Genomic DNA, 18,906 nt, shown 5'->3' with positions numbered 1-18,906 from the left:
AGCACCTCCACTTACAGTGTCCGGATCCAGACACTGTGTCTTTAACACACGAAACTCTAGAGCACATTCAGAGAGCAACAAGGACACAACTGCGAGACAGTATCTGCAAAGATTTCACCTAGAGAGAAGAAAGTCAGAAGAGAGGTTTTGAGACATAGAGAGAAGGGGAGGAAGAGAGAAAGAGAGAAGAAGGAAGAGATGGAGAGAGGGATGGGGGAGGGAAGGAACAAAAGGGAGACTGACAGAGAAACAGAAAGACACCAACAGATATAAGAATATTTAAGTGTTACTTGTGCCTCCAAGATACGTCATCAAATGTTGACTCAATATAACAAGATGATTAGCTTTTTTTTTTTTTAAAGTAGAACACACTACTTCAAGAGGCAACCGTTTTCCCAGTGTTAGACATACCCACATGCAACTTGTCTTAGTGAGTGTGGATATGGTTTATATTGAGGAAAGGTGGTAGCAAAAGAAAAAGTTCACCAATCTTGAGAAAAATTTAACACTTTTATGAATGTTACACAATATACACAAACAGACTGGAACAATAATGATTCATTTATATATTCCCCAAACAGAGTGTCTTGTTAGCAAAAGGTAGTAATCATCTCTATATATATACCCTTCTCTATTTCCACTTTCTTAAATTCCCTCCTATAAATAGCTACTAATATCTCACCTTGATAAGTATATATCTACTTCTCTGTATTATAAAAGTGATAATTTGCAGTAGGAAAAAAATCCTGATAGGAAAGTATCTTTGTTTCATCACAAAAATCCAGTCAATAATCTCTCCCTTCCTCCCTCCCCTCCCTCCCTTCCTCCTTCCCTTCCTCTCTCTCTCTCTCTCTCTCTCTCTCTCTCTCTCTCTCTCTCTCTCTCTGTGTGTGTGTGTGCTAAGTTTACTTACCTAAAAAATTCTCACTATGGCTTTTCAAGGAGGCCTAGTTCAGATAGGGTCTAGAAAATGAACTTCACCTAAATACGGTACGACAGTTTTGTATACAAAGATATTACAGACCAAGTCTCCAGACCAGACGAGACTGCTAAATTAGCCATTCTTATACGAATGGGTCTTTAAGAGAGAAGACATACATTGTACTACTGCAACAGTACAATCAAAGCAAAATCTGCTGCCAGGCCACCTCTGTGCTATATTTAAAGAGACACAAAACCAGTGGTTCTGGGGAGCAGTTTTGAACTATGTTAGAATATACCAAAGACCCTATTTGTCAGTAAAGAACAAAAGTATGTTGGGTGTAATTGCCTACACCTATAATTCCAGCACTTGGTGGGCAGCCTGTGCCACATAGGAAGTTCAAGTCAAGACCCTATTCTGCCATTCCTTTATCCCCTGAAACAAAATGACTTCACTTTTAGCATAAGGCAAAGCACAACCTATATAAATACATTTATGAAGGCAAGAAAAGTATTTTGAAGCAAATTATGACATTGTGTCTTATTATGACTACATACTTACCCACCCCTCTGCTCATCATGGAGACTTTATTTGCAAGATTTCTCAAAAGGTACTTGGTCAAGTCGATGCCCTTGAATAAGATGCTGTTCTTCAGTAGATGATGAATAAGACAATGCACGGCCACTGAGAAGAAGAGGAAAACATGGAATAGTTCCATCCATAAAGAAGATTCTTTATTTCCTCACTCCATTTGTCCCAAAATCCCTCCAGCAACAAAAACTTCTTTAAATTTTGACTAGTGACAGCTCAAGACAACCTGATCTATGGGCCATTTTTGTTTAGCTTTATTTGTTTGTAAACTTAAAATAGCAACATCTAAAGATTTTGCTTTCACTTTTAATCTACTGTTATATCATTGGAAAATAGCTACTTGGTTTTAAATACGGGGAAAACATACAACTGTTGCTCCTTATGGTATTATTATATATAGTACTACATATGAGTATTGTAAAATAAGTAAACTATTATAGAAAATATGGACAATGTTGATATTTTTGACAATCTTGGAAAGATAATACTGCAACGTCACTGTCATTATCTATTTGTTGTTCCTTTTTCCAAGCCTAATTATAATCATTCCTAACCTTTAATACCTCAAATTTTTGCCTAAACTGTAATAATCTCCCTAACTCTCTACTTTCCTTCCATTCTGTTCATCGAATCAAACAGATTAACCTTCAGCACTACTTTGCAGTTTTATGACTGCCTGATGATATCTCAGCATCAATGATAGAAAACGGCAGCACTAAATATATTGAAGAAGTACTGTTAACCGTTGTCATGCACTGATCATAGTGGTGGTTCAGATTAAACAAGGGACATAGAAAAGATGATGCCGATGACTATCGGGGGGGGGAATCAGAAAGTGAACCAATCAGAGGAGAAATGATTAATTAGAGGCATAAACATGTGCATTAGATACCTGGAAACCGGGCAGTACCTTGTTTAGATTTGAGGGCCAGAAATAGGAACCTTAGAATAAAGGTGAGAGATTAAGCATGGAGAAGAGATTAAAATTCATGAGCACACATGAATTCCTCGAGGAAAGAGCTTTAAACAGGGAAGAACATAATGTCAAAGGTTGGACTTTAAAGACTATCTACCCCCAAGAGGACAGAACAGAAGCCAGAGCTGAGAAGTGGTAAGCTCACAGGCAGGCAGATATCTAGAAGAGGTCAGCACTACAGAGGTTCAGCAGAAATAAAATACCGAACTATCAAAGAGGATGCAGATGAAAAAAGGCCTTGATATTTTAGTGTTTTGAAAACCCTTACCAAATTGAAATGACTTTTGAAGAACAAGAATCAGAAAGCTATAGATTGGTGATAAGTTTTACGAGGACTAATAGTAAATGGGGTTGATTAAAAAAAAAACAAATTTCCACAGCACTTCCTAGTTTGTGAGTTTCTTATATACAGTTGAACAAACAATACCAAACTGGATAGTAACTTGTTCGAGCAAAGCTATTTTTTACTCGAGGACATTTAATGGTGGGCAGAGACATAAGTATGATGAGGGAATGGAAGGAGACTGAAGAAGCTGCAGATGGAGACCGAAACACTGGGCGGAGCACAAATGAGGGAAGAAGTAGCAAGTTTTACCAAGACCTACTGAGTCCATGAGAGCAATGAGCTAGAATTTCAGCCTTTATTCCCTGCCCCCAGGATATTACGTTCATCTTTGAAATTAAAAACTTTATAGATCTATTGAGCTATGACTGACAAATAAAAATGTATGTTTATCATGTTTAGATATGTAGGTATATATATTTATATAAATGATTGGCACAGTCATACTTATTATCATGCCATTTGCTTCAGCTGTGTGTGTGTATGTTTTGTAGGGGCATATGTGATCTACTGTAGGGGCAATTCCAACTGTGGCACACATTTCTGTTATCTACACATACCGTTTTATACACAGGTCTCCAATACTCACTTAAATCACAGCTAAGATTCTCTTTCCCTTTACCATGCACAAATAACCACGACTCTACTACTAACTTCAGCTTTTCCTTGTTCTTGCTGTTGTTTAATTTCACATATAAGTGAGGTCTTGCAGTGTTCATTGTACTGTATCTGGATTACTTTATTTAGCATAGTGCCCTCAATACCCATTCATGTTCATACAAATGGTCAGATCTCATTTCTAAAGGTTAATAATAATTTATTACATATTCACCAATCAACAGATGCTCAAGCTCTCCCCATATCTCAGCCTCGAATGACATTGTAAACTAACATGGGAATGCAAATATATCTACAAGATACTCTTACTTTGAGATAATGTCCAATGGTGGAATTGTTGAACCATAGGGTAACTCTTCTACTATTATCTTGAGACATCTCTGTATTGCTTTTCCCATAGTGCGTGTGCCAATTTACATAATTTACATTTCCACAATGGGATACAAGTTTCCATATTCTTGCCAATACATGTTTTCTTTCAACTTTTTAAATAATTATGTTAGCTGATATTGTGGGTTTTTACTCCTATGATTAGTGATGCTGAGCATCTTACACCATTTCTTTTATCTGTAGGTATTTTTGACATTCACTTTGGAAGAAATGTCTATTTAGGTTCTTTGTTCATTTTTTAATTGGGTTACTTGTATTTTGCTAGTGAGATTCTTATATGTTTATAAACATATGTTCTACCATTTTTTCTTGCATCATTAAGGATGCTTCTCTGTGTTATTTATTTTGCTATGCAGATACATTCTACTTTAATGCAGTCTTCATCTACTTTTTGATACCTGTATTTTTGTGTCAAATTTGAAAATCTACTTTTAATATCTTTGTCAAATGTTTATTCCATGTTTTCTTCTTCTTATAGCTTTGGGTCTTATGTTTAAGTCTTTAATCTATTTTTGAATTAATTTCTATATGGTATAAGAGAAGGTACAATTTTTCTCTTTATATAAGAGAAATTCAGAGTTTTTTAAAATTCCATTTATTGAAATTTTTCCCTAGTGTGTATTCGTTGTACTTCTATAAAAAACTGAGTTTAAATTCTTAGTTTTCTATTTGGCTCCATTGGTCAACACGTCTCTTTTTATGCTAGTAGCCTAATGTTTTGATCAGAACAGATTTTTAATATAGCTTAAAATCATAAAGTATGGTATTTCCAGGTTTGTAGCTTTTGTTCAAGATAGTTTTAGTTCTTTGAAACGTTTTATAGCTTCCTGACATTAAAGAGGATTTGTTGGGTTTCTGTGGAAAATGTCACTGCAGTTTTGTTAGACATTTCATTGAATCTGTACACTACATTGGTTACTGTAGACATTTTGATGCTATCATTTATATATATATATACATATATATATATATATTGATAACTTCCCTTTATCTGCCATTTAAAAGTTATTTATTTGATGTTTGACAGTTTTTACTTTACAGATCTTTCAAAACATTGGTTAAGTTTATCTTTTAAGCATTTTATTTTTTAATGACCTTATTTTCTATTATGTGCATATGTGTGTGAGAGGGTTTGTGCACAAGTTCAGGTAGCTGTGTGAGCCAGGAAAGTGTACTGGATTCTTGGAGTTGGTTCTGAGCTGCCAGTGCATACACTGAGGACTGAACTCTGATCCTCCGCAAGAGTAGTATGAGTCCTTAATGGATGAGTCACCTTCCCAGACCCATTTTTATTCTTTCAGATGCTACTGAAAATGAAATTACTTACTGTTTTCTATTTTGGATAATCCTTCATTAGTATATACAAACACAGCTAACTTGCACGTTGACTTTTTATCTTGTAACTTTGCTGAATTTATTCTGATTTTTGTGGCATTTTTGGAGGTTTTTATATATGAGACTTAGTCATCTGTAAATAAACAACTTAGCTTTTTTCTTTCCTGTGTGGATTTTTTGCCCCACCTAATTGTTCTGACAAAGACTTTCAGTACTTTGTTGAAAAGAAGTGGTACTAATGAGCATTAGCTCTGATTCAGAGCTAAAAGGCTTTTCACTGATTTGATATTAGTACATTTGTGACATCTGGCCTTTATTTTGTCAAGGTATATTCCTTGTATAATTAAAAATTTGAAGGCCTTTTAAACATGAAAGGATGCTGAATATTGCTGAATGTTTTCTTATCTCTATTGATGATCATACAACTTTTATTTTTCAATATGTTAATATATTGCATTAACTAATTTGCATATGTTGAACCATCATCTTGTCTTAAAAGCCTTGGCATGATAATCATAAATTTAATCCAAATGCAGATGTTCTTGGTGTCTTAAAATGATTACTGAGCTAGTTCAAGAATTTTGTTCTACAAAAATTATTACATTTTGAAAAATGAGAATCTAAGTCTCCCAAAATAACAATATTCTAACTTTGTATTCATGGTTCATACTATATTATAATATGCATCATCTCATTTGATCTTCATAAGTCAAGATACTATTTGATTCAAGGTAAATTAATTTACAATATTTTATTGCTTTCAACTTCCTATCAATCATGAATTTTCTTTTGCCTTGCTGTTCATAATAAAGGCTATAGCAATGTTATGAGAAGAAACTTGAAAAACACTGCTTTCATTTATTATGTATTTTGTGATTGTTTCTAGGGCTTTGGTCCTCTTGATTTTCACCTAGGCATAGAGAATTAGGATGTGCCTGGTGTAGATCATAACAGACAGATTTAGCCTACTCAAAGGTTCTGTTGCCTTCTTTCCTTCGGCTTTGATTAAAAAAAAATCTTAGGCAATTTGAAGTAATAAAAATAAGCACATTCAAAGTATTGCAATTGAATTTAATGATTCAGCATATTGTATGGAGTATGGTACTTGGAGAATTCTAACAATATGTGCCTAAAACTATGCCACAAGGGAAATAAAAATGTTTGGGAAGAAGTATAAGTTCTTCTGTACTTACAAGGTCAGGTTGTATGAACAGCTAACTATAACTGACAGAAAGGTTTATCTTGTGTCTCACTACAAGATGTCTGACATAGAGCAAAGATAGATCATTACAGACTATTATGTGTTCCTTTATATTCCTATTAAAATTTTAAACTTAGTGTGCTTATATACAGATTGATCAGAATTTTAACTTCTAAAGGTGAGTGTCTATGTTGATAGAAAAACCTAAAATGATGTGATACCAGCAAAGTTTGAAAAAAATTGGTCCTCCATCTTTCAGTTAAGCTCAAATGAAGAAAGGTTCAAAGGAAGTGGGACTGTTCGGCTGTGGGTTTGAACACACAAGAGGAAGAATTATTACTTGTAATACGGCTGCATAACACCCTCCTCCAAGATTGCTTTCCATTCTACAGAAAGGCCCTTAAGCTGGAAGGTAAACAACTAAAAGTAGCTTCAATAGTTCAGTCCCTGAAACTTACCAGATTCACTAGGCCCTCCCTCCTCCCCAGAATAAACAGCAAAAGCTGAGAGTCCCCTTCAGACCAAAGGCCCCTGAGCCACAAATCAGACTCTCAGAGAAGGAAAGCTGCAAAGACAACTCTAAGACCAGACCAGCTGCATGGAGGAATCAGAAACCTGCCTAGCTGCCTGGAAGAGATTTGGACCAGTCACTTGGAAAGTATACTATCTCATTTACTGGGCTGCCTACAGGCTGTGCCGTGTGCTCCTGGTTACCCAGCTTTGGTGAGCTGTCTGTCACTTATGCTGGGGGATGGCGGGGTCTTGGTGATACAGCTGCCTGAATCATTTCTGCTCCTCTAAGTAACCCCTCCCCCAGACTTTGTAAGTAATCCTCATAAAACTCATTGGTTCACCAAGATGACTTCGGTAGTATCCGAACTTTGGTTCGTTGAGGATTCCCTGCCTAGGGTAAGCAGATGTGTGTGTTGTATCTCCTCAGGTAAAGTTCCGTCACACGACACATACTAAAAGAGGAAAAATTAAGGCCCTTGTTGGAGGCATGTTTGTGTTCAAAATAAAGAAGCGTTTAGATTAGCACATGAGGACTTCATCACTACAAGAAGACAGCTTCCCGTCAAAAGCTCCAGTGTTGGGTAAGGTACTGGTTAGGATATGACTGAGGGGCTTCTCAAATTTGATTCAATTCTTGATGTACACTAGCTTATGAATCATAACACAGGTAACTTAGTTGTCTTTATAAGAGAACTGGAAGTAACAGTTGTGAAAATAAACCAACAAGGATACTGATGGGGAGAGCATATTTACAGAAACTCTACCCTTTGGGCTTGGGCCCAAAAGGTAGGAGCTTTGACTGTGGCAGCGAACACCTCAAGCAGATAAGTGAGATGCCCTATTTTAAATGATATCTGGGAATATCAGAGAGAAAGGTTATTGTAATAGGATGCTGACTTCTACTTTTATGTCTATAATGGCATTCCTTTCTATTCCTAGCTGTTCCTAGTAGTTTGCTTTAAGTTGGTGACTACAATTTATGCCCGCGATTTCTTAGTTCTGTCTGGTGGCTCTTTCTGACTGAAGAGTAGCCATATCTTTGGTACTTTGGTACATGTCTGGCCCAAAAAGTAAATGTCATGATTTTTGATAAAGGTACTTTGTTCTTAATATGATGGTTCATGGCCATTCTATTGGATCTCAGTGACTTTTTAAATATTGAGGCACTTTTTGCAGTCACAGAAAGCAAACTGCTGCCTTCCCTGTTATGATCTGAATCTGCTTCAATTTTTCGGTCTAGTTGGTGATGCTATTTTGGAGACTGTGAAGAACTTGAAAAGTGAGCCCAGGGTGGAGAAGCAGGTCACTGGAGACAGGACCTTGGAGGTGTTTTATCCTTGACTGCTTCCCGCCACTCTCTATGCTTTCTCATCTGCCATTGCTGGAACATACCTTCCCCACCATGATAGACTGGCAATGCTGAAACTGAACCGAACTAAATCATCTCTCTTTTAAGCTATGCCAACAGTTTGGGGATAGTAGCGAAAAGTAGCTAGTACACTCTCTTTGCCCATGATGCCCTATTCACAGTCAACTGAATGTGGTCCCCAATTGGGATATATATATATATATATATATATATATATATATATATATATATATATATATATTCCAGCCACCTACTATAGTGTCCTGAATATACCAGGTGATAATTGTATGAATTAAAGTTTATGAATGCTTGTTACATTTTTGATTGCAAGTAAACTATTTCTGTAGTTTACAGTTCCCTTTGTGACTTGTAAATATGAGAATTCTCTGAAAGGCAAATCCACTGCGCTTTGGCTGTCAATATCCAGTTCTACCGAGCCAGGCTTCTGAACATAAGAAATTCATCCAATAACGACTGTCTTGCTATTTCTCTTGGCAGCTAGTAATTTGCTCTTTCCTTAGGGACTCCCCTATCTTAATACTGGAATGTTTTTGTAAACTTCAAAACAGAGATCCATCTTCATTAATCCTTAAGGTCATAATGAGGACATTTCACTTACGGATACCAAATTACCTTACACAGATTTTTATTATCAGCTTGCAACTGTGCCAGACTTCCTCGTGGGCTTGTTTTATCTAAGGTGGTCCTTCCATTTTATGAGACTTGAGTTAATTAGATTCAGTTGTTTATGGCTAAATGTATGTGACTAGAAAAGGTAGCATATAGAGATCTATGTGTAAACTGTATTTATCGGTGAATATCAGTGTTTGAAATTGGAAAAAAATCAGGAAACAGGGAACTTATATAATTACCAATAATAAACAATAAAAAGAGGAAAAGGACTTCTTTTGATCCTGTGATATCCAGAAAAACAAAAAAGTATTCCGAATCAGCAAATGGGAACAGAGGCCAAGAGGGTGTCACCTATATCGACTTTATTTTTAAAACCTTTGCCCCGTCATGGATGTGCTGCAATATTTCAGGTGCTACTGAAAGCAACGGGGCATGCAAGTATAGCATCCCTGGAGGACCACAGGTCCCTCTTCGTCGTTTTCTATTGTGACAAAGAGCAGGTGATGTGCTTCTGCCTGCATTTGCAGCCAGAACAATGCCCGGCCCAGGGAGAGCACTGAAGACTTGTTCCTTAGATGAGTGACAGAGAAGGTGGGCTGACAAGTGACTGTCACCCGGAAGCTGCCGCCTCAGCAGCTAGCCGGAGGCTTCCCGCTGCCTCACCTGTCCTGCAGCACCGACCTGAGTGCGCGCTCCCTGCCCCGTGCAGTCTTCAGGTGGCGGCTCATTTCTCACAGCAGGGCCTGGTGAGGTAGGGCGACCGGGCGCGCGGACCCGGGGCTAGACGGGAAAAGGTACCCTGAGTGACCCGCCTCAGTTTCCCAATCTGTGGTCCACAACCAACCTGCGCGCGCGCTCGCCTCGCCGCAGCATGGGTGGGCAGTCCGGCTTGCCTGGCATTGTGAAAGCTAGCCAAGCCGCCATCACCAGGCAAGTGAGCGCGCGACCCGCCGAGCAGTTTCCCACGGCCCGCGCTCGCCGTGGCGCGCTCGCTCCGCCGTCCTTCGCTTCCAGAGCGCGGCGGCGCGGTCTGCGACTTCTGGGAAGCCGAGGGCGCGCGTGCGCGCGTCAGGCGAGGCTCGGGGCTCGCAGGGAGGCCGCCTGGTGCGCGTGCAGGCGTGCGCGTGCCAAGGACCCAGGGTTACGCTCGCCACAGGGAGAGGTAGGTTAGAGCGCGCGCGCGTGTGCTCCGCTTGCTGGGTGCGGGATCTGCTCGGGGCACGTGCGCGCGGCAGGCAGGGGGCGGGGTCTGCGCGCGGTAGGCGGAGGGGGGCGGGGCCCGTGTGCGGGCAGGTAGGCGCGTCCACCACCAGCTTCCCTCCGGGGCGCGTGTGTGCGTGCGCGTGCGCGGCCCTCCCTCCAGCCGAGAGCGCGCTCCTCCCGCGCTCGCGCCGGTCGGCGTTCAGTCTCCGAGCCGCGCACTCGGAGAAGCTCCTGCCGCCGCCGTCGCCGTCGCTGTCGCCGCCCGCCGTCTTCCCGTCGCTGTCGCCTCGGGCCGCGACTCCCGACCGGAGGCTCTGCCCGCTCCTCAGCCGTCTCAGGCCTTTCCCGCCCTTCGCCCCGTCGGCCGCCGGCGCCTGGCTTCGACGCGGGGTCGCGAAGATGGAGGTGCCGCGCCTGGACCATGCCCTCAGCAGCCCCAGCAGCCCCTGTGAGGAGATCAAGAACCTCAGCCTGGAGGCCATCCAGCTGTGCGACCGCGACGGTGAGGCACGGTGACATCGGCGGGAGACAAAAGGACGCGGGCGGAGGGGGTCCGGTCCGGTCCGTGGGAGAAGGCGCCTCTCGGGTCCGCGGGAGAAGGCTGCCGGGGATGAGGGCGCCTCTCAGGTCCGCGGGAGAAGGCTGCCGGGGATGAGGACGCCTCTCGGGTCCGCGGGAGAAGGCTCCGAGGCTCGGGTCCGTGGGAAAGGGCTCCACTGGGAAGAGGGAGCTGTTCGGATCCGCGGGAGAGGGCTCCGCTGTGGAGAGGCACCTCTCGGGTCCGCGGCCCGGTGCTGCCTATTTCTGCAGCAGGCAGGTCCGGGATCTCCTGGCACAGCCGCCACCGCAAAGGCTAGCTAGGTTTCCCTGACCAGAAACTTCTCCATCCCCCGTGCAAACCTCCTACCCCGGCAAGTGTCTACCTGGGGGTGAGCCTGGTAGTGTTTTAGTCGGCGGGCGGAAAAGCTACGTTTCAGCACCAAGGACAGACACTAGGTTCCTGGCTCTGGGCAGCGAGCGATTTTGAGAATGTCAAAAAAAAAAAAAAAAAAAAAAAAATCTGTACAGGACTGGGTCCTCTACACCTGCTGGGATTCAGTGTGTATGTAGCACGTAACATTGTGTGTTGATGTGCCGGTACTCTATTGTTAAAGTTGGCAGCCTCCGGAAAAAAAATGATTGATCACAGGTCCGAGTGTTAAAAGTGCAGTGTGGGCCCATAACCGTATGCTGGACTAGTTGGAGGCTCAGTGCTGTTGCAGTGATTTGGAATAAAACTTCATTTTTAAAGAAGTCATCTGATTGCTGATTGGTCAGATAATTGTAAAATTCTGCATATAACACAGTTGAAAATCAGTTGACATGGAAACACTTGACTATCATTGAAATTTTGTTTAACTGTATGTGAATAATGGCTATTAAGCGTTTTAAAGAAAAGTTATGAGAGATATTGATTGGTATACAGTAAGATCATAACATTTAACATTGTAACCCGTATAGGAAACAAAGATCTTGTTTTTAAAAGCATTTAAATGGTAATAACCGGTTTAGGCATTGGTATTTTAAATATTTAGGTAGTGTGAGAGCTAAAGTCCTGTTTACTAATACATTTGCTATTGTTAATATGAATTTATTTTTAATAATTTTGGAACCAAAATTCAAGCGCTTTGAACCCAACAAACCTTATCTTCTAAGAGAGATGTAGTGGGAGTAAATAAATATTGTGGTAAAGGCTGCTTATATTTCCTTTATCGGTAGATGTCATTAGTAATGTTACCTTCCTAAACTGCAGCTATTTTTATTTTCTCAGATTGGTTTTAGAGAAAACCAAGACTGTAAAGGAAAGTAGCTTTGATATTTATTTAGTTCGGTGATTTATACGTGCTCATTCAAATAGTAACTGGGACTAGATAACTCAGTGTTTTTCCTCCAACTTCAGTAATTTCGGTGTTTTAAATTGCATTCACTGTGTTTATCATGGGTTTTAGGGAAATATTTGTTTAATGAAGTTCAGAGTCACTTCTGTACGGTGTGCAAGTTAACGCTGCTTTTACTATAGTATGTTCTTCCAGAATAGTAGCTCTTTGGGTCCATTTTTAGCTGTCTCGGTTGACATTATGAATCCTGTGAAGTGACCAAATTATGTAATATTTAATTGAGGAGGATGCTGGGATCAAGCACTAGCTATGACAATTATTATTTGTGGTCCTCTGATGGATTTATACTGGACTAATCAGGTTTCATTTTGTAAAATAGTTGAAATCAAGGAGTAAAAGAATGATGCCATGGAAAAAGTGTTAAAAAAAATGGAGAAATCCCATAGAGAGATTGTCAAATGCTTGTCTCTCTCTCCCCTTTGTGACTCTGTTCCAATATATGGCGATTTCTAATCAGTTAGTTGGCTTCATGAGAATTAGTTATAGGGAATGACACCGTTTTGTAGAAGAGTTGTGTAATGTGCTGTACTAAACCTGTTAACTAGACCCTCCTTAGCACAGTTTCCTATTGAGATACTCCAACTCCCTGCCCTTCACTCACATCCCTCCCTCTCAGATCTCACTGCTTCACTTCCATCTACATATGAAGTAGAAAGGCAAGGCTATGGCAGCACTTGTAGCTGAAGGTATATTTTTACTGTGGGTCCATAGAGCTGTAGTTTTATTTTATAATCATGGGGTATATTGCTTTGTTTGTGGTTTACTTTTTAATCGTTTGGCTTTGCTCTTGTTAACTTGGTAAAAAATGGAATGAAACCCTTTGGAAATGAAATAGACTATTTCTAGTATGGTTGCTAATGTATGTTCCCTTCTACCTGCAGATGTTTTGAATTGTATCATGTTGCGTGAAGCACAAGCTATGGTTCCTGGTGTGTAACTGCCTGTCTCTCAGTTCTTTGGCTCTCCTCTTTTATGCTTTGTCTGTTGCTGGTCTTCTTATAAATTGTAGTTTATGCTGATAGATAGCATCTTCTCACATCATTTCCTTTTATTTATTTATTTTGCGAAAAAAGTTAGTGAACTTGGAAGAATATCAGAGTTCAAATAGTCATGTATTGGGTTTTTAATAAAGCCAAAGGGTTCCTATAAAACACATGCATATTACCTTGTGAGTGGTCTTTCCCAGGCATGTCTGCTTTGTTGCTAGTATGTGGTTCCTGCCCGTGTGCTAATCACTGTAGTTCAAAATGAGGATTTCAGGCAGGATTCTATTAGGAGACTATTGGAATGAGCACAGTAGCTCTGTGGGATTCTGTTAATCCCCCAAGCAGGCAAGTGCATCTTCTCCTAGCTCTAGAGTGCTCTGGTGTGCTCATTATTGAATACACCATGTTGCTTCACAATGATTTTTTAATGGAAAGAAAAACATCCAGGTTTCATCTGAAAATATTAGAAATATGGGAATCCATTTTTAGTTTGTTTCTTTCTATAGCTGCATGAGGTGCCTACCCTCCTGTGACAAGAAAAAAAAAATAGCTCACCGACCCTTATACAAAATTCTGTATCAGTTCCGAATCTCATCGTCTTTTTATCACAGACATATGTACTCCTGTATTGTTGTTATAGAGAAGAAGAAAAGACTGTCCTTTTTTATAATATTAACACATGCCTCCCCCCAAGCTTTCTGCCTTTAACAGTCATTATCTCTCTGAATAGGTCATTTTGTGACTATCTAGATTTGGTGTATGAGGCTTCTTAGCAAGTGAACACAACTTAAGGAAATTACAGTTTCTTTGTATTTATAGTTCTGTGGAGAAAGGGAAAGGAGTTCTTTTTTATATGTTCAAAATATGGATTCCTTTAAGAAATCTTATTTACTTAAATTATAGAAGGAGCTGAAACATTCTTTTATGCTTTGGATATGTGACTTAAAAACCATAAATTGGAACTTAATGTAACCCAAATGAATAATGGCACAGTCCACATTAGATACCCTGTGGTAACATCTCTGAAGCAAGCAAATGCCTGAAAAGAACACTTGTGATGTGTGCCTTTGATGTCTTAATCACATGAATGTGAGGTAATCATGGCTCAGTCCCACTGACTTGCAGTATGGAATAGCAGTAATACCATTGCAGATCAGATGGCCAGGTTAGCATGTTGGCTCTAGACAGTCCAGTAACCTTGGGCAAGTTACTTAACCTGTTTTAGCCTGAGGCACCCTCATGAAAAACAGGCACAGTAAAATCATATATGATTTTTGAAATGTAGATTGAAGTATTATATAGTATAGACCACAATTCTTATTGCAAAATGGAGAAAAATTATTGGGAGTGGAATGTTATCTTCTTCATACTCTTCTTGAACTGAGCGTACTAATTTTTTAACCTCTTTTTTGTATCCAATATTTGTATCCCTGTTAGTAATTCAGTTGTGTGCGGTTTAGAAAAGCATTTCATGGGAAATTATTCTGAACAAATTCTGAATCTTAAGAGTAAATTGAAGCGAATCACAGTGGCAGTATTCTGACCCTCTGCTCAGCACCATCCCAACTTGTCACTCATAGTCCTAGAAGCTGTTTTGAGCTTCTAGTTCACATCTGTGGCTGCTTCCCCCGTGCTTTGTGGCCTGGACACACACTTTGAACAAGTGTCTGCCTCAGCTCCCCCCTGCCCTTGCTTGACAATATTTTTCTTCATTCCCTCTTCTAACAGCTGCTCTGCTCTGTGTCCTTTGTATTCATTTTGCCTCAGATACCGTGGTGAGGGTGCTGTAAATTTTCATTAGTGAGCAAAGAACTACACGACTAAATAAAAGCTAAAGAGCAAGAAAACCATCAGCTATGTTAAGCCAGTTCCTACTCTTGGTGGGAGCTCCATTCAATTTCTGTAGAAGACCAAGAAGTTTTAGAGGGAAGTCTCATCAAAGGCTATGTGAACAGACTCCCTCCAGTGGCAGAATGACTGTGTGGCCTCAGCAGTAATTGCACTTGACTGGTTGCCCAGGCAGGCCTCTCAGAGAGTCACTCCGAACAGAACACTGTGTAGATGACAATCAGGTCACTTGGTTTATCTTCACTAATACTTCCCACTCTTTTGTCCCATCTTGTTTTTCCTCTAACTTAAGTGAGTCTGCTCCCACTTACTCTTATCTTTATATCAGCTTCAGTAATAACAGCAGTTTGTTGCCTTGCTGAAATAAGCATAATACTTTAGTTTCTATATTCACTTCTCTGCCCTTAGTCAGAGTTTCAAAATTTACCTTTTGCCTTGAATACATCTCTTTCTTGGGCTTATTTTCTATTTCTGTTCAATTTCTTTCTAAGACTCTCTTAATTCATTATTAATTATTTGAATTATCTTCTTACTGTGCTAAAATATATACCTCATTTTGTAACTATTTGAAATATTTTATTACTTCAAGACTATAACTACTCTACTGTCTCATTGAGTAGAATATGTTTGCACATACACGGCTGAGGAGAAAAGTCAGCATTTGTAAAGATTTGTAGCAGAAGTATGTCTCAAAGCAGGAACATCGGGGTCAAATGCACAGAGAGCTTGAGCATGCTCTACTCCCGGGTGTCAGAACACAGGGTGTTAGTAGGGTGGAGAGGTGCACAAGAGACCTCAGGACTGAATTCCAGACAGAGTAGAACGTGATCAGGAATAACTAGAATTGTAAGTCTGGAAAGTTGAACATCAGAATTATTGACAAAGAGGAAAACATGAGGAAAAGCAAATATTTGGAGGCATCTCGATAACTTCAGTTTTTCACACTGAAGATTTTAGGTCTCAGGGTACATTCAGGTATGTCCTACATCCTTTTCAAGAAGAGCTTCTCTACTTCATAGACATTGTATCACTAGAATAGTACTATCTACTATCGAATACATATTCTTTTAGGGCCATCATTTTGTTCATCCATACTACTCAGAATAATTCAGACTTTCTAATTGAATTGTCTTACTGAGAAGAATGTGGATTTTGGTTTTTGTTTATTTGTTTGTTTTGGGTTTTTGAGACATAGTTTCTCCCTAATCTTGAATCCTCTCCTGGAACTAGCTCTTGTAGATTAGGCTGACCTTGAACTCACAGAGATCCACCTGCCTATGCATCCTGAGTGCTGGGATTAAAAGTGTGTGCATCACTGCTTAGCTAAGAAGGATGTGTTTTATACATATATCTTTAAGAAGAAAAAACTGGTATTGGGAAGTTTCTAGCAGAAATACAGAAAACTTATAGTCTAATGATAGAAGTTTTAAGGTGTTACTTTGTAAAAACAAGTTCTTTGCTGAACTTGTTTCAGCAAAGGGGGGATATACGAGGGGATAGTGAAATAGAGGTACTTTTGCCCATCTACATACAGATAGTGTTAGAATTTTTCAGAGGCCTTCCAGGTTTATTACTATAAAGAAGAAAAGAGCATTTGTGCTAAGGCATCTAAATGGAACTTGAGGAAACCACTTGGAAACATATGGCACAGGTTCTTCAATTGTGTTCTCTGAAAAGGAGTTCTAGAATGGGGAGAACAATTACTCATGGAAACTAACTGTGTCATTAGGGAGACCAGAACTTATGTGGAAGGAAGAGGTGTGGATTTGACATCAATTTTAGAATGGTCCCTCAGTAGTTTAGTTGTATTTTACTCCTTGAGGGAAAAAGTGAACACAGTCCAGAGGAGGCCAAAATTGGATTCCAAAGATGAACTAAATCTTCAGTCCAGGTATGTTAAAAAGGCTGGCGGGACTTTAGTAGTTCAAAGTTACTTCATGACTATGGTGGAGCAAAGGGCTTCTCAGCTGGATTTGTAGCTAGTTTGTCCTTTTAATGAACATTTGAACTGTGGTTGTGGTCCATTTGCTAAGCTGCTCTGAAGATTTGATGTGTGTACTCTTGGCTATAGTGGTTGTGGCAACTTCTGTGAATACATCTGTGCTTTGTTTTCTACAACACACAGGGTTTGTTACCTACTAATAGAACAGAAGGTGCCTTACTGATTATATGCCTTTAAAGATGAGGCATACATGGTGGTGCACACCTTTAATCCCAGCACTCAGGAGGCAGAGGCAGGCAGATCTCTGTAAATTCAAGGCCAACTTGTTCTACAAGAGCTAGTTCCAGGACGGGCTCCTAAGCTACAGAGAAACCTTGTCTCAAAAAAACAAAAACAAAAATATGAGGCATACACAATTTTACTCTTTACTTTGATTTTAATGAAGTCTTGCTTCATCCTCCGGGAGGAGAATGCTGATGAATTTCTCAGTCTTTAAAATCTTAAAAGCTGGTGACTAAGGCCAACAAGAACCAAGATAATCTTGTACATTTATTATGAAACCAGTTCCTATGATTATGTCTATGATGCTAAACTAGGAGTTAGTTATCATGGTCCTTGAGCCAGATCCCCAAGCCTGCCACCTGTTGATATATGTAAAAACATACTGGAACACACATGCCCATTTTATGTAACTGTAGTAATTTATGTTTATAAATTTATTTTCATATTAATTACATATTATCAGTGGCTACTGTGTTCCTAGAGCAGAGGTAGCTGGCTGTGACAGACCATATAGCCCACAAACCCTTTAAAATAGTTATCTTTTGACCCTTCACTAAAGTATACACTAACACCTACTATAAAAGACTGTGGCTCAGATATAACCCCTCTTGCCAGGATAAAGATGTAAAAAGTTTGTGAAAGAAAATTGTAGATTGACATGGCTTTTGCAAATTATCAAAGTTTTGAGACCATATACATCATACAGAGATCCATAGGAAGTCAGTGTAGAAAATTAGCTCTGTGTGGGGTTACTCCAAGATCAATGACCGTGTAGGTCCTTGAGTTTAGGAGGCGATGTTTCTACGTGCAGGCATTTTCAGGTACACTTACAATTTTACGAATACGTTTTTAAAGGTCAGAGGTGGTATAAACCCTGAATTCGTGTACTTTTATACTAATAATATTAACTAAGATTTATAATATCATATTCTTTATTCTACCAAACTGTTAAGAGAATGGTTGAGGCAGGCATGGTGAGACGTGTCTATCACTGTAGAGCTCGGGAAGTAGAGGCTAGAGGGTCAGGAAGGCAAGGCCAGCCTGAAGTACATGAGATCTGGTCGCTTTGAACATGATTTAACTCTCTGAGTCATAATGACTTCAGCCGCTATTTTGCTGCCAACTTCTGGAACTTGTCAGAGACCATGTGATTGTTTTGAAAAATATTTTCATATAAAATGTAAGGAAAGCTTGTCAATTTTCATTGCTACATTCTAAATCCTGCCACCCAAAGACTGACTTTCTTTAGCTTTAGTAGCAATTTCTGAAATCTTATAGCAGATAGCTGTCAGTGTGGTCAGTAATAGCGGAAAAAATAGCTCTACTAATGAACAGATTTCTAACTAAATTGGTCTCAGGATATCCATGTTAAACTTGGTTAATGGTTCTTGTTCTTTTTAATCTAGAAATGCATTTTAATTTTATAATTGCCCATACTTCATATAGGTAATTAAAAGGATAGTTATACTTCAGACTTAACTTCATTCCTAGTATAATTGTACAGGACACAAAATTCATTCCAATCCCTTAGTGTGTCGAATTTGTTCGCTGAGAGTAAGGAATAAACAGAGATACACGAACCTAGACTGAAAAGAATGCTGCATGCACATACCCAAAGTCTATTTGAAATTTCACTTGAGCTTATATTTTCCTATACTTGATTATAAGCTATAGCAGATAGAACCCAATCTTCTTAATTGTTGTGTAGTAAACAAAGTTTTCTCTTTGATGTCTACTCAAAATCAGGTACTGTAGCCCAATTTGATATCTGCTATTTGTGACCCAGTAGCTCAAAATAACTCAATGACAAAGAAAGC

General features: G+C 39.6%; 1 protein-coding gene and 1 long non-coding RNA gene across 4 annotated transcripts in view; one reads left to right on the top strand and one right to left on the bottom strand.

Annotated features, from left to right (window-relative positions):
* LOC125411445 (uncharacterized) overlaps window positions 1-9,928 on the bottom strand; it is a 111,454-nt gene extending 101,526 nt beyond the window's left edge. Inside the window, exons 1-2 of one of the 2 annotated variants that reach the window (XR_015735484.1) lie at window positions 9,736-9,928; window positions 1,484-1,606 (exon numbers count right to left, since the gene is read on the bottom strand). This is a non-coding gene — a long non-coding RNA (uncharacterized LOC125411445). The remainder of the gene's footprint in view (window positions 1-1,483; window positions 1,607-9,735) is intronic. The other variant, XR_015735485.1, reaches the window with a different exon arrangement.
* A 399-nt stretch (window positions 9,929-10,327) lies between these two features.
* Phyhipl (phytanoyl-CoA 2-hydroxylase interacting protein like) overlaps window positions 10,328-18,906 on the top strand; it is a 33,961-nt gene continuing 25,382 nt past the window's right edge. The window contains exon 1 of one of the 2 annotated variants that reach the window (XM_048451532.3): window positions 10,328-10,596. In XM_048451532.3, coding sequence (XP_048307489.1) covers window positions 10,494-10,596 — 103 coding nt within the window. In that variant the 5' untranslated portion in view covers window positions 10,328-10,493. Of the gene's footprint in view, window positions 10,597-16,620; window positions 16,757-18,906 lie in introns of those variants that run through there. The other variant, XM_048451533.3, reaches the window with a different exon arrangement.

Source organism: Myodes glareolus, chromosome 18 (genome assembly GCF_982192425.1).
Source record: "Myodes glareolus chromosome 18, mMyoGla1.1, whole genome shotgun sequence".
NCBI lineage: Eukaryota > Metazoa > Chordata > Mammalia > Rodentia > Cricetidae > Myodes > Myodes glareolus.
The sequence above is the reverse complement of the archived record's forward strand: the minus strand, read 5'-3'. Positions and strand labels throughout refer to the sequence as shown.